Genomic DNA, 27,581 nt, shown 5'->3' on the forward strand with positions numbered 1-27,581 from the left:
TGGTGAGAATCTAGGTACTTAGGAGAATTTACTGAGAATTTTTGGCTTAAAAAAAAAAAGTAATAACTGTGGTTAATACTTGCTAACTTCTGTTCAGGCTTTCAGCAAAATATATGTGTAAAATAGAATCCTATTTTGTGGCTTCATTAATAGAAGAGCTTATTTTTTTTCCCTTTTTTGTTATGTATTGCGTTTTTTGCACTTTGTTATAGAAATGCGTGCATCCTTGGACTTTGCCTGAAGTCTTTTGGTAAAGTGTTAGCAGGTGTAACTTTTTGTACTAACTTGATTGCTTTTTGTTCAGTCATTTATGAATGCTGTATGCAGCAGTCCACAAGAACAGCACCCAAACACTGTTCTTTATTTTCACATATTGATCCACTTTATAAAAACATTTGCATGTTAGACAGTATTTAAAAATAATATTTAAGCTGACGGCTTTTCGGGTAATAAGGATCTGTAATCAAAATTCTCAGGACCCAGTTTCAAAAATATGGTACTGCCCTGAGCTAGGGAAAGATGTAATTGCATATGGTTTCTACACTTTAAAAGTATCTTTTGAGACTGTCTTGTACCTCAAAACTACTACGTAAACTATGGCATGAATGATGAAAAAGGCCTTTAACAGTTCAGTTAGCTGTCAGACTTCGTGCTTGTATAATCCACTGGATCTGTTTGTATACCCTTGGCAGCATTTGCTGTGATAGAGCATTTCCCGGAGGTTAATGTCTGAGATAGTTTCTTTGCTAGAGATTGTGGATGTCGAGGGCAAGAAGTGACATCTGAACATGCCAACTTCTATCTGTGCTAGCAGATCACCTGGTGGTGTCTGGGATGGGAAGATGCACCTGCAGAAGGCAGACCTGCTGCAGGAAGAGCAGTTACTTCTGTTCCACTCAGCTTCCAGAAGCTCTTGAGCAGCTATTGTATTTTTCAGTAAATAGGCAAGGTGTAGACAGGGCTGGTTTTTCTCTGTGTTTTCTTTGCCTTTTTTTTTTTCTTTTAAATTGTGTTTCTGTATGTTGGAAAGCCAGACAGAGTTAACTCTGCTTTCCTTTACAGTGTTGCTGCTTCCTTCTAAAAAACATGCACACTTAAAAAATGTAAAGAAACTGGCCAACAGCCAAATTATTCCACTTAAACACTTAAGATTGGTGTAATTTGAGGTCTTTTCCTCACTCTTTCTCCCCTGTGGGATTGGATTTGTTGGATGCAGCATGTCCAAGCAATCCTGTGCTGTAGCCTCCTCCTTACCAGCTGGAAAGGAAGGGACAGTCGCGCAACTTGAGATCTGTAGTTCAAGGAAGGAATACACCTCCCTAGTGTTGTTGCACTAGTTTTGTATGTCATCTTTACAGATACAAGAGTGGAATTTATTTGTTGAGGTTAGGAGAGAAAACTTTAGTGCTGTCACCGATTCCTTCCTAGATCTCCTCATCCCACTTGGACAAGTTTTGTAGGTAGCAGATAATCATCGAGGATTGTTCTTGGTGAAGAAACTTTCAAATGGTATCAGACGTGGCAGAGCCATGTTTCAAAGCATGTTACGGCTTCTCTGTCAGTACGTCTCAAAGGGAAAGCTTTTCGTTTGTGAGGTTACCTTTTAATTTCCAAGCTCTCTTCCTAAGCTGTTTTTGGATGGAGGTAGACCAAAGCGCTTGAATTAGGGAATTAATGAAAGAAACCACTAATTATGCACAGTGGTAGATAAGGCTGCACAGCTGTGTCTGGTTTCGTTATCTTTCTATCCAGGAACATTTCAGAAATAAGCAGTTAAGGGGAAAGATTTGCAGTCCTTTTCCTACTTGCACGTGGTGTTCAACCCTGTGACCACACATTCCAGTCCTCTATTGCTAATTTGCAATTTTTCATGTGCTGTGCTTGGATGGAGATGCGAAAACGTCTGTTGTGTTTATGAACTTAGCCTTGAATTGTCTTCTTACCGAGACACAGCTGCTTGGTACAGGTGAGGAGCGACAGAGGCTGTAGCAAAGCCCTCCATCATTTCCCACGTTCCTCCTTGTTGACTGGTGCACGTTTGAGGGGCATCTGCCCTACCATGGTCTGCAAAGGGCCGTGAGGCTCCAGGGCACCGTGGGGTGCAGCAAGGTGTGATCTGCTCCCATGGTCTTCCCATCTCTGCTGATGCATGGGTCTTCTGCGAGGGGTCAGCACCCTTTGAGAGCTCCTCTGAAACAGGACACTCTTGGCTGATCAGGGTTTTATGCCTCTTAGTCTAATGCGGTCTTTCATTCTTCATTTGATATTTATTGCACTGTTTGCAATATAACCATTCCCTTGAGAGAAACATCAGAAAATGTCATCTCTTGACATTTTGAAGCAAGTTATTTTGGGTACTTCGGAGTTGAATCTGTACAGATGTTTAATTTAGAATATATTTTTGCCAATCCAAATCTACTCCATTGTTCTGAAGCCAGAATAGTGTAACTAGTCATTAGCCTACATAAGCAATTTTCTTATGGAGAGAAGGATTTAGGGAGGCCTTTTGTTCCAGTGCAAGCCAGTTTGGAGAATAAAGGGTTTTTTAAGTGGTCTTTGCAGTCTGGCCTGGTCAATAAATAAAGTGTCAAGGAACACATACCCAAAACAGCAAGTAGCAAAAACGTCATCTCAAATATCTGGAAATAAAGGACTTCTGGTCACTCAGTGAGGGGTCCTCAAGGTCACAGAGGGATGAATGTTGGAAATCTATTTGCTCTGCTGTATTTGTAATTTATTACCATTGGTTGAAAGATTAGTGTGCATTCCCCACCACTTTCGTGTTTTTCTAGCTTCCTCATGCGTCAAACTTAGTGCTGACAACTCCAAAACCCTTCTGGTAGTCTCTGTAAGCTGCAGCCCCCCATGTGAAATGAGCGATTTTCGCAGTCCCATTATTATCAGGACGCTTTTGGGGGTTTATATTAAATCACTGGTTTAACAATGTTTACTACAGAGCAAATAGCATGAAGTCTCACTACTTTTGAGCTGCCTTCTGGCTTTTGGGAGAATTCTGACTGTCTGCTAGAGGAACATTTGGCACTCATCTGTTGTGTGTAGTACTAATCATTGCTTTGGACTACTCTTGTAGTTAAAAGTCTCTAACATCTTCAATATTAAAACTTGCACTGAAAAGGATAGTGGGCTGTGGGTGCCTTCCCCAGTGATTTAAGATGCAGGACTTTGAGTTGCATGTACAGTTAGCAAAAAAGGGGAAGACAGTTACCAACTGTTATGCTTTTTCTCCAGATGTTTCCTCTAAGACAAATATCTAGGGTTTTATTATGACACAGTAAGAACACGCCAATAAGATGAGAATGGTTGGGGGGTTTTTTTGGATTTTCATTGTCTGTCTGATCTAAACAGCCAGTCAATCAAATACTGTGGTAAAATTTCTTGTAGTTCAGAGTGAACATGCCTATGCTTGTTGATGTGAGCTGCTGTCTTCTAAACAGAGTATTAAAATGCTTTATTCAAAATCCCTTTGGATGCAAACAAAAATAAGATCATTTTAAAGTACTCGTGTTCTTGAAAATATACATGGTTGGGGTTATTTTGTTTACTTACAAAACTTGTTTATACAAGAAGCAGCAGGCTCCTATTCTACTTTCCCTTAAATTGGTGGCAAAACCCACTTTGACTTCAGAAGGAGCGGGATCAGACCTATAGTCAAGGTTTAGTAGTGTTGGGACAAATCCCACAGTTCTTATTCTCACGTCTCAGGGAAAATTACCATTGCCTTTAGGGTGTGGAGTACAAATGCAACCTCTGTTCTGAAGAGATTCCAGTATACCAGATTGCATATAATAGGAATGTGCATGAAATACTACACGATAAACCCTTGTGTAAGGAACAGTGTCTGACTTTCCTGTCATGGATTTCAAAGACACAGAAGGCAAACACTGTTACGATCATCTCTTCTGAGGTCCTGGGCTAATGCAGGGCCTGGAATTTCCCTCCCTAATTTCCATATCAAACTCATAACCATAACTTCTACATGGATTTAAAGCAAGTTCCTAATTAGTCTGAACTCTTCCCTTTATTAAATACTTAATGTAGATCACTTAACTTTTTAGCCATTTGTATGTCCATTATATAGTAAGAATTGCAAATTTAATAGTAGAAATGTCTTCATTTGGGGGACACATGCACAATGTATTTGATGATGACGGTATAGAGATTATTTTCAACAAATTATTTTCTTCCACTGTATTCAGTCCTCTTCACTAATGCATATGAAAAATTTGCTCCATGCTGCTAGATACTTCGGCAAGTCGGTTTTTTTCTTAACACTGCCTGTTTGGGTAACTAGTGTGATGGTAAGAACAGTTTCTTATAACTGAGGAAATGACACAGTGACAGTTTTGACTGTATATTTTGCTATTGTAACAAATAATTACATTTACGATACATACAGAGTTTTATTACCTTGATGCATGTGCATATCTACAGTGAATTACACACTACAGTAGAAGACTGTTAAGATTGCAAAACTATGCATCTAAAACTTATGTTTGTACATGTAATTACACCTTCTTGTAGTGTATGCCATCTGATACAGTTTTTAATTACGTAGTCGCTTGACCCCTGTTCTTGCGTATCCTTGCTTTGTTCATTGTCAAGGTCTTCACTGAATGAGAATTGGTTCATTCTGTTTTTTTAGTTTGTGGTCTTAAGCCACCCTTTCTTCACAGCCTTCAGGCTCCTCTCTGAAAACAGGTTTCTTCATTGCCTCTTCTGCCCTTTCCAGTGATGTGGCTGGTAACAGCTTCATAGAGCTTCATATTCACAAATATTAAGTCATCTTCAGGATACTGTTCTTGAGCAAAGGTGGTATCATGTTTCCTCTGAGAATGAGGTAGACCAAAAAGGCAATTAAAAAAATAACTACTGTTTTAAGATAGTTTAAGGTTAGTCTCTTAACCTCTTAGGGAGGTCATGTAGAAAAATACTTCAAAAAGCTGAATCTGAGGGTGTAACTCTTAACTTAAAGAATTCGTAACTCTAACACTTAAATGTTCATTGAGATAACTAAAAGCAGGAGGATCCAGATCTGCATTAGGTTTGACGGTGCAAGGCTTTATTTGTCACAAGGAACAAGTACCATCTGCTCACTCCATGGCTGGCTTCAGTCACTGAGTACTGGGTGTCCAAGATGACTGCTTGCAGAACAAATCTTCCTGGCATACCTCTGCCAGCATCATCCAGCTTCACCAGCTGGAATCCAAATATAAGCATCAAAAGCAAAAGAATTATTAGAATGTGACTGCACAGATTCAACAGATGTGATGACACAATTTAGTGCTGTCTCACTTGTTTCCCAATTCTGAGAATTTAGAGTTACAGGTTCTCAGTACTTTGTTGTAGATGTAAAGCATGTCTTGCAATAGAGATGTGCATTTCAGGGACACACGTGTTTTAAGTACCTTTTGCTTTATGTTTTTATGGTGGATCTCTAGCAGTTTTGCTTTTTTTCACTGTATCGTAGTTGTGATTCACAATGCAGGAATTTTTGCAAATTAAGACCTTATGTAGTAAATTACAGTCCTTGAAACCTGATTTTAGTTTTCTACTAACCAACAACTTCGAAGATGCTTTTGCTACCATCTTTATTCTGCCATGCTGTAAACTACAACTGCACTTAATCTAGAGGTATGGCAGAGCAACTTCATCCCAGGGTGACACACAAAGTTTTTTCCTGGATTACTCTGTTGCTAGCATCATACATTAGATTTCTCTTTTGAGAAATACTGGTTTAGAAAGTGGAAATCAGGTGGCTTCAGTGTGGATGATAGATGACTAATGGGGGACGTATTGAAAATACTCTTGACACCTGGAATGGTTATTCATTAACTTTCCAGACACACTAGAAACATGGGAAGAATGTTCTGTGGTGGAGAAATCTGTGCTGTCTTGCACCAGATGTCTACATCAAGTTTGAGAAAGTGAAGGATGAGCATACTCCATATGAAGTTGTCTGGACAACCTTTGTGTTTTTAGATTTTTTGTATTTTGTGTCTTCTAGATACTGATATGGAAATTGCAGGCTCATTGGGTTTGTATGTACAAACAAGACATGGAACTCTGAAGAACCATGGCATTTGATCTTTGAAAACTGAGAGGGTATGAATGCATGCTCCTACGAAAACCCTGAATTGCAAAAATCATTTGTAGTGGGCTAGAGAGGCATTTGACAGATTACGTGCAAGTACATACATGTGTGTTTCGTTATATGATTGCCTTAGGAGACTGGAGTTTAAGTTGGCAGATCTACTTATTAAAAGCAAAGCTCTTTGGCTGGCAGGATTACAGAATGCCAGAAGGAGAAAGAGGCCAAATGCTGAGAGAGAAAGAGAGAGAACATGTAATGTGCAGAAAGCATGGGGAAGCTATAAAGCCAGCAGGAAAAAGTAGACTTAAATGTGGTTCCAATTTTCTGTTGGGCTCAAGTTGATAGCCATGCAGAAGTAACGGCATGAAGTTCTCACATTTCAATATGAATGTAATGTTCTGGAAAATACAGAGTTTTCTGTCATGTTAAGTATGATTTGGTCACCTGTTTGCAGCCTGTCAGAAATCTAATCCGTGCTTATTTTCCTGACTCAAATTAAATAATATATAAAAAGCAGCTTGCTTTGAAGCTATGCAAAGCACTGTCAGACTGTGGCATTAATGGATGCTCTAACAGGCTCTGAAACTTGGCTCTTAGTCTTGATTAGCTTGTTGCAAGACTACAGCATCACTCCCAGTGTATGTTAAATTTCTGCATGTAATTTGATGATATGGAATTTGTAGCTATTTTGTGAAAAAAAAAACCAAAACAAACCAAAACCCAACCCAGTCTTTATACATAGTAGTTTAGAACTAAATTATCCTGCAAGGTTTTGGAAGCAGCAGACAAACAAGTTGAGTATGTATGTCTAGAGAAGTCTACACCTATGGCCTTGCTCTTTTTTGTTATAGTTGGGTCCCTTCACAACCTCAGACAGCACAGATTAGAATATTCACTTGGTCCTTTGCATTATTTATTTCTAGCTGAATGCCATTAGAATAACCAGCCGCCTTGCTCTGTCTCCTGAGACCTCTCTGTTTGAGAGCAAGGTTTGAAATGTGGGAAGCCGACTGGTGGAAAGCTGACTGATGTAGTGAAACACAAGAAAAAAGAGAACCAGAAAGGCTGGCTCCCCTGAGGGATCAAGAAATAGGCTATTTAAAAACAAAGCAAAAAAACCCACAAAAAACCCAAAACCAAACAAAAAACATTTCCTTTAGAACAAGACCTAGATTTAGATGATTGCTCATACTGATCTCTCTAAAAGAGGCTATTAGTGTCACATTTACCATGAAATATTAGAACGTTTTGGGAGGCGGCAGGCTTCTGTTTAGCCATTCTGAGTCCTGCAAGAATTAGGTACCTTATGATAGTGTAGCAGAGCTTAGGTGAGTTATACCAGCTGACTGCTGCATTTACCATTTTTGAGGAGTTTTGTCTCAGTGAATCATAGAATTATAAAATTGTTAGGGTTGGAAGGGACCTTAAAGATCATCTAGTTCCAACCCCCCTGCCATGGGCAGGGACACCTCCCAGTAGATCAGGTTGCTCAGAGCCCCATCCAGCCTGGCCTTAAAAACTTCCAGGGATGGGGCTTCCACCGTCTCTCTGGGCAACCTGTTCCAGTGTGTGAAGCCTCAGTAAAGTTCTCTGAAGATGCCATGGCTGAACTAATTAGGATACAAGTTTTTCCAGCTTCGTATAGAAGTTTGGAAGGGTAAAATTAGAAGGAGAGATAGGTAGAAAGATGCTTGATATGATGTTGCAGGCAGTTCTTGTGAACTGTGCTTAAAAACAGGGAGTCATAAGCCTGTTAGAAAAATCAGGTCAGTTTAAAATTAATGCATTCTTCTTCCTTCTGTTCTCAACAAGGAACTACTTTTCTGGAAAGATTCCAGAGTGAGACATCCTTTCCCTTCTTGGCATGGTCCACATTTAAATAAATAAATAAATAAATAAATAAATTCCTTTAAAAAGGTAAAATGAAATGAGAAAGTGGTGTTCCCTTCTGGTAGGATCAAATAAAGGTAACTCTGGTTCTTTCTTGTGGCAAGATGACCAAGGGATTCCTCTGAAGCACAGTAACAAAACCAGACATGTAAGATACGTAAGACTTTCTCTTTTTTTCTCTTCTCGTCCGCAGCACGTTCCCCTGTGCTGGAGTAGGCCACTGTAGGGCAGCTACCTAGTGGCGGAGGCAGGGAAGGAAAGCAGCAGGTCAGGGCACTTATTGCTTGTCTCTTGAGTCTTTGTAGAGGGCATAAAAAGAGCTTCTGCCTGCCTGGCTTCTTCCCTGGAAGAGCAGCTTTCATTTGATCCACCTGAGTTAAAAATCACAGGGAACATGATGTCAGTTTTCAACCAGATGTGTGTGGTTTTTTTTAGTTTGCACAGCCCCTCTGCAGTTTAGGCTTTCCAAGACCACTTACAAAATTTTTTTTTGCAGTTATTTTAACATCCTCTGCTCAGTCTTATGCCTTCACAACACGCTACTTGTTTTGAAGAGGAACGCATTTTTCTTTGTTTTAGACCCCAAGAAGCTTTTTAACACTGTAGGGTTGCATGGAGCTTGCAGAAGGATTTCTCCAAGTTTAAGTGCTTAGAATTATGCTTGGGTTTTCTTAAGGAGCGGCTTTGCCTCTTGCTTTTAGTCTCTTTGCAAATGAATACTCCCAGTGCAGTCTGAAATCCTGTTCCGTGCCTCCTTACTCTTGACTTCTTTGGCTTGCAGACAGTGATGTGAAAACATAGCCAGTTTTTCATGCTAGCTTTTCATTATCACTTTGTTGTTATTTTCAATTCTTCTTTTACACTTCCTATAAACAGATTTTGCACGATACAAATATCTGCAATGCGGTGTGCTAGACAGTACACAAATGAAGGTCTTTGTCCCGTTGCAGCTAGCCAGCCACTTGAGACCTTGACTGCTCTGTATAGGTCCATGAAATTCATTCACCACTTTAACTGCTAAGGGCTAAATTAAAGTTACATCATCAGTGGAGTGTGAACAAACAGTGGTTTATTCACAGGAAGAGATATCTTTCAAGTTCATGAGTTAAATGCATGTACTTCAAACTCTGTGACATCTTTTCTGTATAGCATCTTGACAGTGTGAAATATATTGGAATGAGAATCAGTGCTGACATTGCTATGCAGAGAAATCTCAATAGGTGTAAGATATAGGTCAAAAAATCTTATTACATACAGACTGAGAGTTTTTTTCTTCATCTGAAATTAAAGATGATGGTGGGATTAATTCTCTGTAGATGCAGTTCAGGAATTTCCTAATAATGTTGTTGTTTCTGTATCTGTGTCAGATCAGCCCATGGTTTAATGGCTGTAAGGATTAACCCAGTTTTACTTTCTGGTAAGATTGCCTTTCAGCATTGCTGTTGCTACAGCTATGGCCCTAAGCTTTTTATTCTTTTTTTTTTCTTTTTTTTTCTTTTTTTTTTTTAAGGAGGAGGAAGAAGGCTTGATTTGAAGTACATTAGTTTCCATAATAAAAAAGTCCTTCTGATGCTGGATTGCTGTTACCATTGGTTGCATTTTTTTTCTGGGTGACTGCTATACACTCATTATTTTTAACTTTCTGTGTACTTAGAAATGTTTCCCATAATTCCCAAAAGATGAAGGAGCTGTTTTGGCTTTTATCTGTCAGCAGCTTCTGGCAGTACTTTTATGTAAATCTTCCAGATCTAAACAACTTGACTTCTCCAGCACAGTAATACATACTATCTTTTTCTTGCAGTAGTGAAGAGCTTATTCTTTTCCTCTAGATTGCTTGCCTGTGGGTAGTTTGAGGGGCACTTGTTGGCGTTTTTCCCCGACTAGTTTCTCCACAGCAAAAAGGTATCAAAACAAAGTATTCTTTCAGAGCAAAACAACACGCTGTCCTGATGTTTTATGTATTATGATTTTTGCATAGAAAGCGAGAATGTTTTGAAATATGATTTTCAAGCAGAGTTATTATCACAAACTAGTTATGGCCTTGCATAACAAACAACTTCATGGTATCAAAAAAAAAAAAAGGAAACAGCAGTAAGGAACAGGGGTCCTTTGTCAGGTGGGACAGATCATTCTGGAGAGAGTTACAGCATCCCCGGTGCCTCACAGTGAATATCCATCCAGCAGCCCTATCTCATTTACAAAGAGCAGAAGCTGCTGGAGCACCATTACTAACCATCACCATAGTTATGTAGAAAGGGAATTGGGGTTAGTAATCTTGGTAGGTTAGTGCCAAACTGTTCAGAAGAAAATACATGTCACTGCTTTTTAGGTAAAAACAGTTCCAGCACAGGTACTCGCCCTATCTGTGAAGTTTTACCTGATGGAGGTCATTGAAATAATCTCACCATGACTCTCTGCTGGCTTGCCAGAACCAAAATTTTCAAGTACCGCTTGAGATGGACCTCAGCATTCCTTCCCTTAAAAGACAGGCAGCTGTCTCTCTCTTATGTGACGAATGTTTCCAGGAACAACCAAGTACGTATTTCCTTCCCCACTTGCTAGGAAGAACTCAAGAACAAGTTGTGGAGCAAAGTACTCTTGCACAGGAAGCGAAGTTGCAATGAGATAATAGAAAATTCAGGTTTGAAGAGGAAAGTAAACAGGAGAATATGACCCTACTGGATGACCATGTGTCCTTGTACAATCTGGATAATGCTCCAGGTAATAAATACCTCAACTCTTCAGTTGGGGTCTGTCCCTTGAGAGCATTAGGCTTTGCGTGCTGAAACAGGCAGAGCAATTTCATAGGAAAAATGGTATGTCATATGTGGAAAGAGACAGAAGCAAGAACTGAAATTGCACATGCAGCTTGAGTTCTTTGTTGTCTTAAGTTTTGAGTGCTTGACCTTGTGGTCTTGATGCTTTTTGAATGTAGGGGTTTTTATGTGTCTGTGTAGGATAGCAGGCATCAAACAGAGGGAGCTTTGCTGCTGATTCCTTGTAGAGTGACTGTAGTAAAATACCATGTAAACGTATAAACATACATACAGTTTTTTTAAAATAAACTAAGCTTTTACTAGATCTTCACTGTTTTGTTTTTTTTTTTTAAAGCAAACGTCTAAAGTGCAGAATTTAGTAGGATATCATGGCTTTAATGTCCTTGGGAAAGAGGAGGTAGAGTTTGTGGGAAGGCAGCTGGCATCAATTCTAAGAGATTGCTTAGTTAATCATAAGACCAGTAAGGGAGGTTTTGTTTGTAGAGGACTATCACAAGTTTGTTCCGATTCTGATAAGGGCTTCTAGGTACTACTACTGCAATCTGGATTTTTAATGACAATGATAACCCTGAAGGTTGCACTGGGAACCTGATAAGTAGATCACAAGATGCAGCTGACAGTGGAACGTGCTGTTTGTCCTCACACCTGTGCTATCCACACTAGACTTGAATATTCAGTGTCATATATTTTCCTTCTTAATACTATGTATGGTTTCATGCCAAACCAGCACTAGAAGCTGGAAAGGTAAGTTTTTCATTGCCAGTTAGTATCTCTGAGGAGAATTGGGCAGAATTACTCAAATTCTTGCAGAGCTCAGCTCTTTTTTAGCCCTGGAGCAGCAATCTTGAAGTAGGAGCAGGGAATATAATGAGCAGGGAATATAACAAGGAGGGAATATAACAAGTTGATGGAAAAGGCAATGTTTTGCACTTCACTGGGTCCAGCTTCTTGGTTGACCCTCTCCTGTCCTTCCCTTGCTGTCATCTCAGTCATCATCTGCTTACTTGTGGGGATGCAGTACCTTGGAACCCACACCACATTTTACCTCTCATCTGCTAATATCTCTCTGACTGAAAACTGCTGTCAGGGAACCTGCCGACATCAACAGGACTTGAAAAATAGGTGTCAGCTTATTAAAATATTTTCTTTCTCCGTCCTCAGAATCACACTCTGAGGACCATGCTGGCTCAGTCTGTTTACAGACATTAACTGGCTCTTCCATTTAAAATGATGCTCTTAGGGACTGACAGAACACTGCTACCCACTGTGCTGCTGCGCATCACACAGGGCTTGATGTGATCCCTGAAAATGAGGGGTAAGAAGGAATTACATGTCAGTCTGCCACCCCTGAGAGAAATGTGGGGAGCCTTCAGCCATGCCCCCATGCTCCAGACGGAGGGAAGGAGGTGAGACGCACCTCTCCCAGAAACCAGCAGTATCACAGCTCCGGTACCAGCTTCCTGGGGATTCAGCTCCAGCAATGTCTGTCTTGGGCCCCCTCTGTGCTCCTCAGCTTATTCACTGCCCTCCTCTACTTAGAAGCAGAAAGGCATCTTTTACTACATTCTTGATTATTTCTTACTTTACTGTTTCTGGTTATCTCGCAGCTCTTCAAAAGAACAATTGAATAAGCAGCTAGTCTTCCCATACCTTCCTTGGGTTTTTTTGGGGGGGTTCCTTTGCAAAACCGTTTATGCATTATAATGCAGTGTATTGCATACCAGAATATTGCATTTAGTAAATATTTTTTTCATAAGCCTTGCAATTTTTTTCTCAGAACAGGGCTGCTCATTTGTGTAATTATGTTAATACTAATTGTAAGTAGTTGCAGCCATTTCAAATCGTAAATTCGGTTCTAGTTTCAAAAAGAGTATTGCAAAAGCTCACCCATAGAGGGAAGCAGAATACTGTCTTTACAACAGTCTTAACTACAGGCTGCTTTTTAAAAATTATCTGTGCTTCAGTTGAAGCCAACAAAGAACATCTGTTGTCTTATTTATAGCTCCTATTTCTAAGAAGTATATTCTGTAGCAGATGAGAAAAGTGCCTGACAGCTCATAATTCATAAAGTTAGAGGTTTAATCTGATAGAATATTATGTACAGAATTCCCTCCCAGTACAGACAGTATCACTTTCCTTTCAACAGATGATAGAAATAGGGCTTTATGAAACATTAAATTAGTAAGTGTGAAACATGATTAGCATCCACTATTAAAAGTATTAAACTATTATAAAGGAATATAGTACTCTACACTATGTTGCTTGGTGGTTTTATTTTTCTGCTTATTTGTGCAGCTAAACTTTCCTCAAGCCAGACACAGTCATCTTTTTTTTCTTTCTCTCTGCACTTTCATTTTGTTTTGTCTTAGAGGAATTCTTTGTTAATTAAGGCAGCAGCTTGTGACAAGCATTCATTTTTCTGTCAGAGAAGGGTAAAGAGACCTCAGATTTCTTTCAGGAGAATTGGCACGTTATAAAGTATGATTTTCAATATCAAATCAAAGCTTTGTTCTGTCTATTTCTGTCATCTGTTGTTTATAGATTATTTTCTTGCACTGATCTGTATTTGCCTGGGCTTGTTTCCCCTTTGTTCTCATAGTTGCCCCTTATTCTTCTTAACCCTGAGAGTGCAGCTGGTGCAACGTTATAAATGGGGATGAAGAGAGGAATTAGTTCTCCCAGCCCCCCAAACTTCCTGCATAATCACCATGCAAATGATATTTTATCAGTCAGATCATTACTTGCATGTGTGTGCTGTAACCCTATAAAGTATCTAGGCAAAGTATTTGACTTGTCTCAGTTACAGCATTGATTTATACAGGTAGCAGTGTCTTTTTTTACATATTATGTGGAGCCAGGATAAAATGAAGTAACATTCAGTTTTTATTCCACCCCCCGTAGAGTCAGTTGGGTGGATTATAAATGGCCTGATGATAATATACATATATTTGTCCTCCTGGAAGAATGACTACCTGGCCGTATTCTATTAAGTGACACATATATTATAACAAGTTGTGTACGTTTTTCTACAAAAGTCAGTTTGAAATACTCTTTTTCAAGTTTATAGGCGATGTTGTCAGTACCTACCTCACGAAGAGGATTCTGGAAATGATGGCTTGCATTTTGGGTGGTACACTGGGATTGACTGGAGTTCAGAAGGTCGTGCTGGTGAGAGCTCCTGAGTCGTAATCCTTTGTAATTAGCTCCCTGGAAAAGTTCTTGTCACTCTGTATTACTGATGTAGGATCACAGCAGAAATATGGATGCTTTAAAAAAACTATTTGAGGTCCAGAAGCATATTAACAGAGTACTGTTTATCTGTGAGGGCTAAATGTTGTTACTGAGTTGTCCTAGGAAGGATGTTCTGCTTTATTCAGGTGTTTCTCTGTTGAAGATGAAGGAAAAAGAGGAGTGAGAGCTGATGTGATTAACCATATTTTTCAGTACAGATCTGGATTTCGTTCTGTGGCTAAAATCTTCAGCATACCTTTAACAGAGAACATCTGAATGAAGTTGTCGCTTCATCCTCTAGTTTGTTCCCAACATCTACTGATGGAAGGAGTAGACTGTGCTGGCTGCATAGTATTGAAGGATTTTAGAATTGGCGGTATTTCCATCCAGCTTCCCAGTTGTACTCCAGTCACATAAGGTCACATAAGTCATCATTTCGCTATTGCTTTTCATAGCTCTGTGGTCATTCATATTGCAATAAATCTTGACCCACAGATATTTTTCTGCCTTCATAAAAATGAGCTTCATATGAGCCCGAAGGCTGATAGTGTTGGTGCAACAGACCATTCCTTTTTCAAGTGCTGGGGTAGTCTTCACTTCTCTTCATTTCTCCAGGATCTAGTCTCCTTTGGCTGCTAAGGCTTCTGTGGTATTCTGAGTCTGCAGTCTGCCTGATTGATGACATCTGATAAAAATAAAAGACAAGTAATAGTAGACAGACTTATTAAGCCACTTGTAATGATGTGTCAAATTCACTGAAGCTTAAATCTCTTTTCATATTTTTCCATTAATAGTGTTGTCTTTTAAAAACTTTCTAATGAGACCAGTACTGGAGAAGGTGGTTCAGCCCTGAATAGCTCTTCCTCCTTCCGTTCTCAGTGATGCATTCAGCCTCTAGGAGAATTTAACTATAGCCAAACTAAATAATCTCAGATCAGTAGGGTCTAAGAAAAGGTATTTTTCTCTTCCAACAGTTACATCTGAATTCACTGTTGCACTCCTCGATTCATCTGAGTCGTGCAGTGACATCAACTTCTTTGTCTTCGGTCTCACATTCTTGTCTTTCATCCTTGCTCAGTGAAAACCTTTTGCTAATAGCAGTTAGGCAGTTCTGAACACTCTATTTGCCTGTTCTTTTGGTAAATGCCATTAAAGTCTCTGAAATTACAAATGCCAAGGCAAGGTTACAGTCCTCAAGTCGCTGTTTTGGTCTGACATTGAAGAGATCTCTATGAAAACTTAGAATCATAGGATTGTTTAGGTTGGAAGAGACCTTTAAGATCATCAAGGCCAACTGTTAACCTAGCACTGACAAGTTAGCACTAAAGCATGTCCCTCAGCACTACATCTGCATGTCTTTTAAATATCTCCAGGGATGGCAACTGAACCACTTCCCTGGGCAGCTTATTCCAATGCTTGACAACCCTTTTGGTGATGATATTTTTCCTTATATCCAATCTGTATCTCCCCTGGCGCAAGTTGTTGCCATCTCCTCTTGTCCTATTGCTTGCTTCCTGACTTGCTCCATAGGGTTTAGGGTTTTTTTAATCTTTCACACTGTTCTACTGAAAGTTTTTGCAGGAACTTGCTACTTCTGAAGGCTGTAAAGAAACATATAACGGACCATGAAGTGTCCTTTCCTTAAAAGTCAGGAATTTTATGTCAGTAAGAGTCATTTCACTCTCTGACAGGTTGTGAAGCCGTTGTGGCCTTTCTTCCCCTGCTGATGAACGCAGGTGCTGAGGGGACCGTGGTGGCTGAGGCTCTGCTTCTGAACCAGCTGCCACTGCAGGGCCATGAGAAGTATCAGGCCATGCTGTCACCCATGCAGGGCCACCTCTTGGTGCCTTCCAGTGTTACAGAATCTGAACTCAAGCCTCTGCAGGCATGGCTTTCGGTGTGTTCTCAGTTCTCCATCTCCTGAAGCACTGCTGCCTCTGGTGTGGGGGTCGCTAGCAGTCGGCACACAGGAGTGTAGGGGACTGCCTCAGTTCGTACCACTGCCTTGAAGGCTGTGCAGGGGTGCCAAGTAACCCTTGTTTCCAATGTGTCTTCAGTTGAATTCGATGTTGTGTACTGACAAGTGGTTAAATCCAGCCATTATGGATCCTTATTGAAATTCAGATTCTGTTTCAAGGAAGATGGGTGATAATGGTGGAACATTTTTTGAATTCCATTTCCCATACCTAGTAGAGTACATAACTGATGATGTAACAGCATTTCACTCAAGAAAGTAAGCTCCCACGTTTCTCAGAATTTTCAATAGCAGCATGGGTGTTGAACTTTGTGGAAAATTCTCTGTTGTCCACAACTTGTCATGCATTATGCCACTGATGGTGCTACTGGCAAAAGTATTTTAGGTGCTTCATCAGCGATTGTTTCTTTACAGTTTGCTGGCTGATGTTGTTGGAGGCATTATCACAACTTGCTTGACAATGACCCTCTTCTTTGGTTTTCTTCTTCTGCACTAATTAATATCCTTATGTTTATTATAGTTAACTTCAGTGCTGGTCAAACCATTCATGTTGGGACTTTCAAACAAGGATATGTGTAAATCCATGAATGCATAATTCACTATGTTAGGGGATACAGTTGCATGCCTAAAGGGTATATCTGCATGCACATAAGCCAGTTATGATCATCTTCAGACCCAAGCTTTCAAATATTATACTTTTATTTATGTAGAGTTGTGTTGTCATAGAATGCAATATCTGTGCACAAACATATATGCCATTACTAAAAAGGGAAGAACATGCATGGAGTAATCTTGACTCAAAGCTACATTCAAGTAATGTTAGTATACAGTTCCTGTAAAATATTTAGAAATGAAACTCCTTTCCATTGTGTGTACTGTTACATTTTAAGTTATATTCTTTTTTTTTAATATTCATTTTCATCCTTCTAGCAGTAGTGAAAGATTTGGCTCAGAAGCATCTGAAGCCAAATTCCAGCTTTAAATTTCCACTTGTCGTTGCCAGGTACTAACTCCAAAGTATCTCTTTTTACTGAGAACCCTTCCAAAAGGTGCAGCTGTGTGCTGGTTTCATCTTGCACTTTGTAGCTGTGTTGGCAACCCTTGAACGTAAGGTATGCTCTCATCTCCCACACGTTGCCATTGCCTTAGAGCTGTTCAGGCCTGTCTGTATCAGGGAGAGGGAAGAGTTCACAGATTGGAGCAAATCCTGGCTTGTGGTTCATCTCATTGGTTCTCACCGTGGCAAGGTAAAAATAGAGCTAGTGGAAAATCCAGCTTTTATCATGTGTCATGAGAAGCTTCCTTTACTATCTGGAGACCCGCCACCAGACTTGTGACTAGAAAGAAGACACAAAAACTGTATGACAGCTTTCAGAACCTTAATATTTTGGAGACCATGGAATTTTAAAAAAATTACAGGAATTTGGGGGAAAAATGATTGCTTTAAGTGAAAAACTGATACTGGATTGTAGCAAAGGGATCAGTAAAGTTACTCAGATTCTTAAGAGTGGATTTGGTTCTCCAAACCTCTGTGCTGTGCTACACCATGCTTCAAAGCAAAAGATACTTTTGAAATCAGGTACTGAATGCAGGTTGCATGTGAGCTTTTATTCACTTCTCTTTTACTAAAACTGACCTATCTGAAAAGTTTTCCTTTCCCTCTGCAGATCTCAATATGCATGCTGAGTTTTCTTCTGGAACACCTAATCTAGAAGCAGGACTTCTTGAAGGATAACTTATATTCTGTCCCTGGGAGTGAAATTGTTTTTTTCCAAAATTAGGTGCAGTTTTCTTCAGTTTAGCCTCTGCCATTTCCTTGCAGCATTTTGAAATTGAAGGGCACAGTTTCAAAATCAGTCTGTCTTCTTTGTAAATGTTATAAACTGTCTTCAGTTCTATAAATACTGTTAAGTCTTCTTTTTCTAACAGTTGTGTGTTTCGTGAGGCCTTATGCCCTTAAATGAACATAATTTTCTATTTTGTGCAAAAGTTGTGAAGTTTAAAATACAAGTCAGTATGATGCTATGAGTTAATTATATTGGAGATGGTGCAATGAGTAGTAAATTCTAGATCAAGTGGGAGGTTAAGTGATTTTAATTTGTTAATGCCATCTCTTACCTGCTGATGAAGTGGAAGTTTTTTTCACTGTTGCTGAGCACTATAGCTGTGTGACTTAGATGTGTTGTTCTGCCATTGCTGTGTTGAAGGTAACTGCAGGTTTTGTACCTGCCATATTGTGTGTGTATGTGTTTGCTTGTGTCTTTGCTGTAGAGTTTATACTCACCAGTGTGTGTGTAGTATTAAAAGGGAGGTGAATATCCCAAGTTTTCAGTCAAATACAGAAGTATTTTACAGTTTATGTATTTATGGAATAGATTGTCATGATTTTAAACGCTCTCTTCATATTTAAAAGTTCATCAATGTCTTCGGTAGATAGAAATTTCCAGTTTTGGAGAAAAGGAATGGGATGTAGGAAGAGACATCAGAAATCCTCTGAACTCCTAAAATTTTAATATCCAATTGCATATTTTAGGGTAGCAGAGGACTGTTGGATATCTTTCCTTTTAACCAATGTGATATTTGCTTTACATACATATGTTCTGTAGACATAATATAGATTTTGCAGAAAGGTAAATGTATAGCTTCCAAAAGCCTTTCACTTTCACTAAGAATGCTATTGATCCAAGAATACTGTAAAACAAAGAGATTCAGTAACAAATTATGATACAAATCTAGTTTTTAAGCTATGATCCTGCTTACGGAGCATCAGACAGGTTCAGAGGGAGACACTCTCTGCTTAGGTAATCTGGGTAAGGTCTACACCCACTCCATTCCTTATGTCCCATGGAGACAAACAGTTTTCTGTCGTGTCTTTTGTCACCCTGCAAGGGCTGCTTCCTATGAGCTAAAGTCTTCCACTGACATTGCGTTCTCCTTTTTGCTTTGCTTTGACTCAATCCCTCATGTAGAAAATCTAAATCTAGTGGGAAATTGAATTATTTTTCTAAATACACTTTGTTAGAAAATCTAAATCTAGTGGGAAATTGAATTATTTTTCTAAATACACTTTGTTTATAGTATTTGGAGTGTATCTCTTGTCATCATTTCAAGGCACAGTTTGGCTAATGCGAGAAAGCATAGTTCTCTCTGCTGCTCAGTAGTGCCTGGATGGACCATCCCTGAACTGCCAAGCTGTCACCTGAAATGTTTCAAGTGTCTGTCAGGTTTGACTTCCATCCTCTGTCTCTGTTTCTCCTTCTCTGTCTCTCCTTTCTTTCCCCAGTTTCAGTTTAGACTGATGACTGTTAGCTGCATGCTGCCTCCAGCTGGAATTATGAGATGAGCATCTTTGTTCAGAGATGATGCAATTTCATTGCTGTTATGCAAGGAGGAGAAAGGTACTCGATGTAACTAGCTACCTAAGGGAGCAGAAAGTTGCTTTCATAAGTAAAAATATGTACACTCTGTTCTTAAAACCTGTTCTTCCTTTGCTACCATATAAGGGATGCATTTTATGCCCTTAGCTTTCTGTGAGTCTATTAGTATCTCATTATTGGAGTATTTTCATAGCATACCCCTTCGTATGACTCTGCTCTGATCTTTCATTTATTCTTTCAGTAGATTTGCCCTCATCGTAAGATAGATTCATAGTTTGGGATCAAAAGGAACTGTTTGGTCTGAATATTACAAATCAAATGGTCTGTATTTCAGCAGAGGCTGCTTGGAGTGCAGCATCCATTTGAGCCCAGCTTGTGTTTGATAAAGCAGATTTGATGTTAAACTAAAAGAGGTGTTCCAGATGGAACCTGAAAGTGGCTTGAAGACATAAAGAGATTAAAAGTCCATTCCTTGCCCAAGTAGCTTGTTCATTAATAACTGTACTTGGAGATCTGCTACACCTATATAACATGTGCTTTCTTTGAATTTAGCTTTTAATCAGTGTTATACTAGGTCAACTATCTGACAAAACTTTAGAGTTTATTACGTCTATTCATTTACATTTTTCAGCTAACTAAGGTGCCACCAAGGAAGGAAGCAGTGTGGTTTTTACACAACCTATCCTCTAAAAAGCTATGCAGAAAATCCTTACAGTGCTGTCTTTTATTGCTTTATCCTATCAGTCTAGTCCTTTCTTTTGCCCAGGACTGATCATGTAACTAGTGTGTAGTCATCTTACTTGTCCTTTCAGAGTGCAGATCAGGCATTAGAACTCTTTTGATTCCCATGAATTGCTTTGATTTTCCACAAGTCATTAAAATTAACATCAGCAGGCCAGAGATCTGCTTAGACAACTCTTCTGGGACTCCTGAATGCTTATTTTCTGCGCGTCCTAAATGAAACTGTTATGACGAACAGATACTTTTCTAATGTCCTTCTCAGTTACAAATGAATGATGAAACTATTCCACTATTATCGTACCATCATTCTGCTTCTTTTTGCAAGGGGCGTGTCTCGGTGTCCCAGTATGCTCCACTTTGATTACTAGTTCAAAAATAATTATTATTTATTGTCTTTAATTTCTCTCCTCCGTTTTGTGCATTTCCAAACTTCTTTTGCACCTTCCTTGCTGTCTCAGCACTTTTAAATTGCTTGCATTTTTAGAAAGTTGTATAATGGTTGCTTCCAAAGCAGGGTGAATTCTCTCTATTAAAAACTCTCTATTCATATTTTGCTGTTGTGTTTTTTCTTCTTCTTCTACATAGTTATCCTCATAATTTTGGCCAGTTTAAGTTTTCTAGAAATACAGTGTGTGCATGCACATGCATATATGTATACACATGCATGCAGGCACATATGGGCATGTGTGTTTAAGAATTGCTCTCTATTTGTCCATGGTGAGTTTAATTGGGCAGAGATCACCATTGCTTAGGCAACTGGCAACTTTTACTTCAGTGATTAAGCTTTGTTTATCAATCATAATCCATCAAACTATGCCAGATGTTTCTGGCAGTAGTTTAATAATAATCTTTATGTAAACCTTCTTGCTTTCCAAGAGTTAAAATTTTTGAGTTACTCTTTTGGCAAAAATAGTGCATTTAGAGATAGATCATGCCTCACATCACAGACCCAGACCATTTTTACAGTATGTTCTCTCTATGAGGAAACCAGATTGTATGAAGACTGACTCTGAATAAAATCCGTATGCAGGTTTGCTTGAATCTGCAAAATGTCCCTTTCTGATCTTATCCATTGTTCTTATCCATTCATTGTAGAAAAGAAAATTCTTGCTTCAAGAAAAATATACTGTTAGTAGCATTATGCCTGAAAATTGAAAGCAAACAGAAGTTACTGTACTTTTGTATAAGTGTGCAATACTTGTTTGTACTGCTGTTTCAGGCCTTAAAAGTCAGTTTTATCCAGGGGATCAGCTACTCCCAGATGGTGATGTGTTTAGCTCCCTCATCTGGTGCACACTGGATGTAAATGTTTCACACCAAAAGATTTTTTCTTTTCTTCCTTGCACTGTATTTTTGCCCATCCATAGACTGCAAACTTCTGTTGTGTTTTATTTTCCTAGGCGATATGGAGAGTGATTCTAGGACTGACTGAAGACCCTAAAAGAAAATGTTATAAAAAAGCAATTATCATAATTTTTATTCAGCTTTTTGATTACTTGTGGAGTGTTGTCATTTAGGCCTGACAAGTGGGATGTTTGTTCTGTACTTAAAAATTGACTGGTTGCATTGTGTGTCATGACTTTCATAAACAGAAATTACATACACCTGTAGCTTGGCTTATTTGTCTTCTTTTTCTTTTACAGCTTTTTCACTTCCAGATCTTACAGAGCAGTTTTCACCTCCTGATGTTGCTCCTCCCATTCTTATCAAGATAGTGGAGACAATTGAAAAGAAAGGTAGGCTGAAGAATGATTTACCAAGGTTTTTGTTGCTTATGTGAGCCAAGACTGCAGAATCAGATCCAGAGCTGGCATCTCCCCTTTCTAGAGCTGCTAATGCATCACATTACTTAACAGATATGAAATAATCTCATTTAAGGTTTGATGCATTGGTTTCTGCTCAGTAGAGGCTACTTGGACTGTAGGAGCAAAAACAAAGCTTACCTCAAATGACATTTAATAACTAATGTAAATATTATTGAAAGGTAAAGGAGAAGCATTTGGTATTGCTTTGTTTTTTCTAACCTATAAGGACCTTAAGTTAATTGTGGAAAGGCCATCATACACAGTCAAACAAGTAATGTTTTTCCCCAAAGCGGGGGAAAAAAAAGATAAGTAAATATGAAAAAGTTATAAGAAGTGTTTATATGCTTCAGGAGCCAGTTCTTTTTTGCTGCTGTATGCTGAGGCAGACAGTGTTATTTTTATGGTGTTTTGGTCTCCTGCTTTACCATGTTGGTGTCTGTCCATCCTTTTGAGGCTTTCCCCTTTCTTCTACAATGTCTTGCCTCTTTTGCTCAATTTCTCTCCTCCTGGCTCCTCCTCTGATTTTACATCCATAGTCCTGGTGAGGTAAGTAGCAGCGCCATGAGTCCTGCTCGTTCAGTGGCCTTACAGCCAGGGAGCAAGAGGAAAAGTGGTATTCTGATTAGACTCAGGCTTCTGTCCTTGGGGACACAGGTTCTCACATACTGCTCTGACACTTTAGGAGAGCATAAGCTTTTCCTGAATTAGTAGGAGCTTGCTAATATTGAGAAGGGACAGTATTTAATGTTGGTTAAGCAACTACTGCTTCCAGGAAATAACACTGATGCTGTTAGATCGTTGGTGCTCTGCATCCCTGGGTATTGTCTCTTCCCTTGCGTCTTCTCTATTTTCACTGAAGTAGGGAAGTTGTAAACAGTATCTTTCACATGAAAACACTATATTGGTGTCTTTTATTCATATGGATTATCAGACACATTATGTGACATATATAGAGACATTTGCTCTCACACCAGTGATGTGACACTCACCGTACATACACTATGAAGTTATGGGCTCTATGGATGGTTAAAGGTGACCTAAGGGTTGCCGGTCCCATAAAATGGGCTCTGTCTCTGTTGACTGCATAGGATGCCAAAAGTTAGGCATGGTTGTAACTTAGAGGTCTCAGTTAAATCTTCAAAGCTAATTAGGACACGTTAGAACTTTTGTCATGTCCCTGTCCCATTCCTGTGAGGTGGCCTGTCTCAGGTTGCACACTTATTATCCACCTGAAAGACATGATGTTTCCAGCTGGCACGTAGAGCATAAAGGAAGATCTGTCTCCCGTGTTCCTACTGGAAGCTATTTTCTTCCCTGGGTTATGTGAATCTGTTTCCTAGTCCTGGCTTTCCACAGTCAGCGGGTGGAGGGTGGTACAGAATACATGGGACTGCTGGCATCTCTGATCTTCCTTGTCCAGCTTTTTCTGCAGACACAGCAGTTTGCATGTACAAAGAGGTGTCTTACAGCCTTAAAAAGCAGTCACATTCTGTAGTGTGGTAGGTGGGTGGTGGTGGGAGAATGTTGCTAATTTATACTGCAAGTAGTTATTTGAAGAAAACAGAAGTATGTTGTGTCATGGCAACAGTCACTAGAATATTAATATATGCCATCAATTTTGTTTTGGAGGTCTGGAGTGCTCAACTTTGTATGGAACACAAGGGTCAAGCAGCTCAGCAGAATTAAGACAAATTCTTGAATGTGGTAAGTACAGTTCTCTTCCTTGAAGCATCTGACAAATTTTGTGGACAGACTCCTCTTTTCTTTGCTCCTCTACTCAGTTTATATACATGTGCTGCTTCTGAATAATATAATATTAAAAAGACAGATACAAGTTAAAAAGGTTTCCAACTTCTAGACTTAATATGAAAGGTATTTTTCACTTCTACAGGTTGTCTTTTTTTCATGGCTCCACTGTGTGTTTTTTCCCAAGAATAACTATTTTAATCATATTTTGATCACTTGCTTGTTAAAGGACTGAGAATCTAGCTGTACAGAGAAAAACAAGGTGTTTTGTTCAGAAGCAAGATAAAGATACACTATTCCTGGAAGGCTGCAGGTTATTGTTTTGTAAACAAATGACCATTTGTTTACATATGGTTCTCTGTGTGCATTTTTTTGGTGCAGTAGGTGGGGAGGCGATAGCTGCACATTCCCTGCCTGCTACAGAGATGATGCTGGAAGGGAAAGAGAGAATTGAATTAATATTGCTGCAGTAGGCTATGTTCTCAGTTTTGGACAGTAAAATGCAGCTACACCACTAACACCACACACCCATTCAAGTTTTATGAAATGTATTTCCTTCTCTTTTTTTATTTCTACTCCAGGCCAGAATATACTGGCATGCAACACTCAGTTGCAGTATGAGAGATCAGGAGCTGTTGTAGGAGGAGTGCTTGATGATGCCTTTGTAAGCTGGGGTGCAATGTGGGGTGTGAGCTTGCACTTGCATAAAAGAGCACAAAAATACAAGCGCTAGAAAATGAAACTGGCTACGTGCCATGTTGCCAAAGGGACAAAGGAAGCAAACTCAAACTTCGAATTAATTCTCTTCATTTTTAGTAATTGCAAATATTAGCAAAATAAATGAGAGATGATACTATGAGTTGTCTGTTCGTTCAAATCAAAAGAGCCTCCTGTCCTCTGCTGATTGTGGTGGGAGTGAAGAGGTATATGAGTGCAAGCAGGGAGAGGAGATATGCACATGGTGCTAGCAGCCTAAGCCATGTTTTTAGTATTGTAATTATATTTTTCAGGCCAGATAAATACAAATTTTCTATGACACCCATTTGAATGTTTCTCTTAATTTATCTGAATCTCTTTTTAAGTCCTTAACTGAGGTGTACTTTTATGAAAGGTTCGTCTATCTCCTTAGATCAAGAACTTGTGGTTTACATGTATTCTTATTTAAAATGTAATTAGGTTTGAGAGAAGAAAACAGGAATTTACCCTGTAGTAACAGTGCGTCTTTCTGAGTTCTCTCTAAGATAGGATCAGAATCTTCCAGGACAGAGCTGGTGCAGTGGGTGTCCAGATACGTGGACACAGATCTCATCTTGTGCCTGCTCTCTTTGAATTAGCTGAGTGCTAATGTCAGCTTTGGTCTCGAAGTTGTGCACTGCATTAGTGTGCTGTTTTGCTTATGGTTTAAAATACTCTCCATATTAATTGGATAACTGCCTGTTAGCTTCAACACAGTGCTATCTAGCTCCAGAATCAAAGATGACTTGCATCTGGCGAGCTCAGCAGATGGAAGAGTTCAGGTCTGTTGATGATGTTACACCCAGAGAGTTGCAGAGTACCACAAGTTTATTCTTACTCATGTATTCATTATAATAATTTGGGATATACTTCAAAGAATGGGTCAGCCCTGAAAGAACCAGGATTTAACTTGGCTTATGAAATAAAAAACATCCTGTGAGCAACAAAACTAATGAAAACTATTTCTTACGGATTTGTGGTTGGATTCTCTGCACATAATTGCTCTTGTAGAATGCATACCCACACTGCAAGTTTTCTATCACCTGCGCCATTCATAATGGCTTTTTTCTCATGCACATTCTTTGATGTCTGATAAGATTTGAGCTCATACTGCAAGCTTTCCTTTCAGGAAAACAGAAAGGAGGTAGAAGAGCACTAAGTTTCTCACTACCTCCTCTTGGCTGCTTTTTCACAGTATGTGCAGACACACCATATATCTGATTCCTTACCTCCCTGTTGAATTTGGTTTAAACTCGCCAAATAGGTTCAGGAGTTATTTTATGGGGGACTTGGCTAGCCTAGAAAGTTGGTCAGTATTAATACCTCTAAATTCTTGTACCAAATGTGGATCTTTCTGTAAAACATTTAGGACTTTAGTATGCTAGATTTTCATGTTTTAAGATGAACCATAATCTTGCTTGCACTAAGTAAGCATTTCTGGTTTACCCTATTTTAATTTTTGCTGCTGATATTCCTTGCTGCAGCACTAACAAGTAGTCCTCCATGTGACACTCCCAGACCTTAGCCCAAGTCATAACTATCTTGGAAGGATATTAGATTTTACAAGATAAATCCTAACAGCTGCATAAAACACCAGGCACCCAGTTCTGCACGTGCACGTTTGTTTCGACTTACTCACGTAAATATTTACGGACTTGGAGCCCCAAGTTGTTAATCAAACTTGCAGTCATAATAGAAGTAGCTACCAGTAGACAAGCTGCATTTGCCCAAACCCTTGATTAATAATTACTTCTTACACAAAATATTTACAGGTAAAACAGAGACCTGTTAAAAATATCCTGATGTTCCGTAACATTGCCAACGTGCAGCAAGTCACTACCATTACTGAGCGTTCAGCCCTGCACTATATATGACAGAAGGCCACACACAGCTGTGGAAGCCATTGGTTCATCAGATGTCAAAGGCTTGGGCATGGTGTTGAGCACTGTATGGTCTTCATCTCAAAGATATTTCTTGGTGTCTTACATTCTTTCTTACTAGTTTTTCCCCATAAACCAGATGTAAGTTAGCAGGTTTGGCTTGGTATAGAGCCCTAATATCATGAGCCTGTATATTTTTTTCAGTTTCTGATATCTAAAAAGTGTGTTGCTCTTTCCCTTTAGATGCCTCTTCGTTGGATTTAGAGACATTTGATGTGCCCACTTTATCAGATGCTCTCAAGAGGTATCTCCTGGACCTGCCAAATCCCATCATTCCAGCAGCTGTTTACAGTGACATGATTTCTGTAGCTCAAGGTATGATTATCACATTGTTTCAAGTGTCAGACAAAAAAGCTGTTACTAAGATTCTGAATATGTGGTGGTCCAGCTGTCACCTACAGAAAAAGGAAGTTTCTGCACAAGCTAGCAGTGTCCCAGAAAACATATATAACTTCACTACTTTTAGAATCATAGAATGATAGAATGGTTTGGGTTGGAAGGGACCTTAAAGATCATCTAGTTCCAACCCGCTGCCATGGGCAGGGACACCTCCCACTAGAACAGGCTGCTCAAGGCCTCATCCAACCTGGTCTTGATGAAAGCTTTTAATGAAAGCTGTTTCAGTTCAGATCTAGACATGCATTATTTACCTATGTAGGTAAACATAATGGAAAATAAAAGGGATAACACAATTCTCTTCATTTTAGTAGGCAGAATGACGGTAGAAGAACTGGGAGGAAAAATCAAGGACTTATCTGTATGCAGAAAGCTAATTTTTAACTTTTTATCAGTGCTGACAAAGTAAATGTATTAGAGGTCATGGTGTTCTGCAGTAGGTTGGGAGCTGCAGGTTATGAAGTGAGAAATACATGCATGTAAGATTCATCATCTACAGCGGTCATTTCAAACAAGTACAGCTTATAAGCTTTCAGCACATGCGCCAAGTATTCTGTTATATATCTCAGGACGGGATATTGTACTGGTAACCTTCAAAGTTAGCACAGCACCTGTGAGACTTATCTAGTGCATCTCAGAATTACCCAATCATGTGTGACGCTAAACACAAGACAGTCTTCTACCAGTACACTCTGAACATATTGTGGTTTTTACCAAAATGCATATCTGTTTCCGTTTGACTTTTAAATACTTGTTCTTTACTCTTCCCTGAACATTTCACTCTTTTCAAAAGAAGAAAGAAGTCTTAACGGCTGTAGTGAAGGACAGAATTATTATTTTTTTTCCTGTAAAATTG

The 27,581-nt window shown here is 39.2% G+C and overlaps 1 protein-coding gene across 4 annotated transcripts in view; it reads left to right on the plus strand.

Moving 5' to 3' along the window:
- The window catches only part of PIK3R1 (phosphoinositide-3-kinase regulatory subunit 1), a 58,479-nt gene that overhangs the window by 12,026 nt on the left and 18,872 nt on the right, over window positions 1-27,581 (plus strand). For 2 of the 4 annotated variants that reach the window (XM_074568885.1, XM_074568886.1), the window contains 3 exons: window positions 21,747-21,839; window positions 23,538-23,612; window positions 26,513-26,644. In XM_074568885.1, coding sequence (XP_074424986.1) covers window positions 21,747-21,839; window positions 23,538-23,612; window positions 26,513-26,644 — 300 coding nt within the window. Of the gene's footprint in view, window positions 1-17,291; window positions 17,565-17,652; window positions 17,767-19,268; window positions 19,384-21,746; window positions 21,840-23,537; window positions 23,613-26,512; window positions 26,645-27,581 lie in introns of those variants that run through there. The other 2 variants (XM_074568888.1, XM_074568887.1) reach the window with 2 other exon arrangements.

The sequence above is a fragment of the Larus michahellis genome, chromosome Z, assembly GCF_964199755.1.
Source record: "Larus michahellis chromosome Z, bLarMic1.1, whole genome shotgun sequence".
In the NCBI taxonomy this organism is placed as follows: domain Eukaryota; kingdom Metazoa; phylum Chordata; class Aves; order Charadriiformes; family Laridae; genus Larus; species Larus michahellis.